Here is a 4,496-nt window from a genome sequence, read left to right as displayed (position 1 = left end):
TATCAAGGCGAAATTTTGAGAACGGTCCGTTGCTAACTCTAAATATAAGTAACGACTTACTGGAAAAAGTTAATTCAAATAAATACCAAGGAATAATGATCGACGATAAACTAAAACAAAAAAAAAATGGATTCTATATTTTCAATTAGAGCTCTAGCAATATGTACATCGGTGAAAACTGCATTTAATTCCATACATTAGCTTTTGCGTGATACGCTTACAAACATANCCACCATATTAATTTTTCTTTAATATCTATAATGTACAGACATCGACCTGTTACAATTTTATTATATGTATAGATTTTATATGATTTTAAAATGCTGGCAAACTTCAAAAAAAAACATGGCCGACAAATTGAGAGAACGGTTCTACCTTGTTATGTTTTTATCATGGTTTGGTTGGTTTTGTTATGACGACACACATACATATGTATATCAAAATTCACTCAAATTGAAAAACATTTTAAGCCAAAATCATTCATTCGTTTTGAATATGAACGATTCATATGCCGTTTTGAATGAATATTTGCAGCCCTCTAATCCATACATAAGTTTATCCATAAAATCTCAATTTGGAGCTACACTAGGACGAATACAATTTTACAAGTACATTTATTAATAGTTAAGTTATTGATCGTTTGTTGAGAGCTCCATTCAGTTCGTTCACCTTAACATCTCAAAACAACAATCAACGTAAAACAACAATACGCAAAAGCTATCAATGATTTCACAATAATTATTAAACTATTTTCACTTAAATCCGAGAAGTGTTTTAAAAGCTCGCCTATAATCCAAGTTAAATATTGTGTAAATAACTGGATTCAGCCCTGAATTTATATAGCCCAGCCAAGTTATAAAGTTCTTAAATTTATTCGTGGGACAACAACTGCCACAGAAGGGCAGGATGACGTACATCAGAAAGAAGGGCAGCCAACATATAACAAATACACCCATAATAATGCCTAGTGTGCGTGCCGCTCGTCGTTCCTTTGACAACGATATCTTCTGTTTTTCTTCTATGAACTGGTATACACCGGCAGGTTTTTTCTGCAACGGTGGGGCCGATGAGGTGGCGCCTGTCGATGATTGCGGCGGTGTATTTTCGTCATTGATCACATCGATTGGCCCTGTGCCGCCTGTGCCTCCTTTATGATCACTGTTATTGCCAGCTAAAATCTCGCTATTTTCTAAGCATTTGTTTTCACCAACCACAACCAGTATCTGTTCTGCTCCAATTGTATCCACAACAGCGGGAGTTTTATTGCCATAAGGTTTATCGCCGTCGCCCTGTTTGTTCTTCCGTGCTCGCATTTTTCTTTGTTTAATGGAGTCTTTTATTTTCGCACGACGAGGTTTCTTTCGTTGTGGAACTACACGCTGCTCCATTTCTTGGATATTATCCTTAGTTAGTGCCTCGTTATTTACATGTGCCTCACTACTTATAGAGTCTTGATCATTTTGTATTTTGATAGCGGATGTGGGTTGAGTCGAAACTTTTCCACAACTCAACATGGCCAAGCACAGAGAACTGAAATCATAGTTTTCTTGTCTTTCATTTGCGTTGCTCAAGATCACTGTCTCAATGTCTGCACTTTTCCTTGCCATAGTATTTATTTTCGAAGCTTTGGCACGCTCCCGTAATCGTCGCCTGGTTGCGATATAGATTTCGATGTATACAATAGTCATAATAGCTAACGGAATAAAAAATGATCCCAATGATGAGTATATCACGTAACCACGATCTGAGTTTAATTCACAAGGAGTGGTGCTGGTAAATTCGTCTGGCCAGTCATTCCAACCTACAAGCGGTGGTGAACTGATTACTAAAGACAAAATCCACACACCAGCTATCAAAAGTAGAACTCGTCCTACTGTTCTCTTTTGTGCATAATTAATTGGATCTGTTATGGCCCAGTATCGATCTAGGGCAATTGCGCATAAATTTAGTATTGACGAAGTACAGCATAATACGTCACATGTAAGCCACATTTTACAAACATGAATACCGAATTCCCATCGACCGAGAATCGAGTAAGCTACGTTGAACGGCAATACGAGCAATGCAACTGTGAGATCTGCCACTGCTAATGATACAATAAAAAAGTTTTGAACTATTCTCAAGGGCTTATAGGTAAATACGCTTAGAATGACTAGTATGTTTCCAATTATGGTTAGCACAATTATAACGGAGAGTACAATTGTTGTGAGAATGGCCTCCAACTCTGGAACAGCTAGCTGTATACCGAAATGACTCCAGTATACCTTTTCAGCATCTACAGAGTTGCTGCACTCATCGAGAGTTTCCCGCTGGCTACTATTAATTGTAGATGTAGTGACGAAAGCGGTAGTTATTACAGAGGCAGGTACAACTGTGCTAATTGAGGTGGAAACGCTAGTTAACGTAACATCGGTACTTTTATTGATGGAAATGTTCAGCAACAACTGAGTTTGTTGCGTTGGCGGCATTTTACATTTTTCTGGATTAGCTACTCATTTGCTTTCAGCCCCTGCCACTTTTTTGATTTACAATTTGAATTCAATTGAAACATTTATGTATAATAAAGAAGTCCTCCGATTTTAACCGTTGGATGCATCCACTGCGTTGATATAAGTATTCGGTGACGATTTGGTAATTTAAGAGATGAACCTGAAAGAAAAGAATACGGGAATTAGTCATTGTCTTATGTAATAGTCTTTGGTTTGCAAAAATCTTTGAGAAATTCTACCGGTGGCGATTTCCGGCCGGAGATTTTCTTTCTTTAATCTAAGCCTAAGTGGGAGGTTCTACAAGCCTTTGTTTCTTTGCTAGAGCTTCTCAAATATTGCAAAGTCGCGATTCTTTGAAACTGACCTTGTTTTTCTTAAAATCTGAAGCTGATGGAAACTTTATGCTTACGTCAAAAATAGCGTTAACATTAGCTGCATCAAATTTGTTTCTATTTTTGTTGGTGTGTGTAATAACTATTGTTAAATAGCCAATACCCGCATGTTTCGGTGCCTTCAAACACCTTTCGAGCTGTAAAACAATGACTCAATTCTATTCTACGCATATCTATAATACGGGTATCGAATTTCAAGCAAATCAGACCATAAATAAGAATTTTTGGAATAGATCGGTCCCAGGTCTAACTATCATAAAAAGAGTATCCAATATTTTAACCCTGACAATAAGCTACCTACGTACCAAGTTTCAAGCAAATCGCTCTATAAATAAGATTTTTTTCCAATAGATCGGTATCTGGTCCACCTATCAGAAAAATCCTCCTATATTTTAACCCAGACACTACGCTACCTACGTGCCAAATTTCAAGCAAATCGGACCATAAATAAGACTTTTTCGAATAGATCGGTCCCTGGCTCACTTAACGGAATAATGGATCCCTTATGCTAATTTAGGCAAAAGGTACGTACATAGGTAGCCAAATGCATTTTTTAGCGTAGCTCGACCCCTGCCCCACGTATCGGAAAAATTCAAACTTTGTGCACTCCTTCTAAACACCTTTCCAAAAAGCAGCAACCATTCGAATCGGTTATGAAAAATATTTAGAAGAAAATTGTTCCCAATTGATTCATGTTCACAATGAATTTCACAATTATCAGAAATTTTCCAAGCTTCACAACGAATTTTCCACCTTAACATTGTCCAAAATCATCAAATCATGCGATAAAATACAAAATTTCGTCGACAAAATCCAAATATTCGCGTTCTTCTGGACTCTCTGGACTCCGACTTTTCCAGAATTTTCTATTTTACCATTCGAAAGCCATCCCGAAGTAATTGCACAAAAAATTCCATACAAAAAAATCAATTTTCGATTTTTCCAATTTCCCGACTTTCCCGGAAAGTTTTCCCAAAATTTTCTATCGTAAAAACCTTTTCCTGGAAATTGCGAACAACTAAAAGAAAAATTTTGCCACATCGGCCCAACCGTTCTCAATTGATGAATTACTATACATTTTTCACACCATTTTTATATATATAAGATGTATTTATATCGAAAACAAATTTTTAGGACGTAACATGTGCTTTTAATATATTTTTTGTTTTAAAAAGCAAAAGAAATTTGTACATACTTCACGTTACATACTCTAACATTTATACGTATGTTTATACTAGGGATGTTGAAAATGTGGAATTTTAGACATCCGCGGATGCGAATGCGATTGTCAGGTATTTTTAAGAAATAATTTAGGTAATTAAACTAGGTGATTTACACTCTAAAAAGTCCATGTAAAACTACTACCGAAAAGTGTTTATTTATTAACCAAAATCTGTGTAAATATACGTATAAGATGTTCAAGATTTGATTTTTGAACATGAGATGTTTAAAATACCCACATAAATAGTTAAAATTGCGAACATTTTGAACGTAAAAATATATTTTTTATTAATAAAAAACATTAAGTTCTCGTATTTAATCAATTTTAAACATTTTATGTGTAATTTTGCTCTACGCGACAAATTTGGTATGTAAAAGTAAACAGGAAGTGTTT

The 4,496-nt window shown here is 35.6% G+C and overlaps 1 protein-coding gene across 1 annotated transcript; it reads right to left on the bottom strand.

Annotated features, from left to right (window-relative positions):
- Positions 1–443: 443 nt before the first annotated feature.
- Positions 444–2,648, bottom strand: Oct-TyrR (Octopamine-Tyramine receptor). Its single transcript, XM_017631702.1, has 2 exons — positions 2,009–2,648; positions 444–1,924 (listed from the first exon to the last, which is right to left on the bottom strand). Exons 1-2 carry the CDS (start codon positions 2,466–2,468, stop codon positions 753–755), a joined length of 1,632 nt encoding a protein of 543 aa, XP_017487191.1. The 5' UTR covers positions 2,469–2,648; the 3' UTR covers positions 444–752.
- Between the last annotated feature and the right edge of the window lie 1,848 nt (positions 2,649–4,496).

This window comes from Rhagoletis zephyria, unplaced genomic scaffold, assembly GCF_001687245.7.
Source record: "Rhagoletis zephyria isolate East Lansing unplaced genomic scaffold, Rhagoletis_zephyria_1.1 Rzeph_scaffold_09127, whole genome shotgun sequence".
NCBI lineage: Eukaryota > Metazoa > Arthropoda > Insecta > Diptera > Tephritidae > Rhagoletis > Rhagoletis zephyria.
This window is presented reverse-complemented; position numbering and strand designations above follow the sequence as displayed.

Coding starts and splice junctions, on each gene's coding strand:
- Oct-TyrR (XM_017631702.1), bottom strand. CDS start 2,468: ATGCCGCCAACGCAACAAACTCAGTTGTTGCTGAACATTTCCATCAAT. Junction 1,925..2,008: donor TCTCGGTCGATGGGAATTCG/GTATTCATGTTT, acceptor CAATTGCCCTAG/ATCGATACTGGGCCATAACA.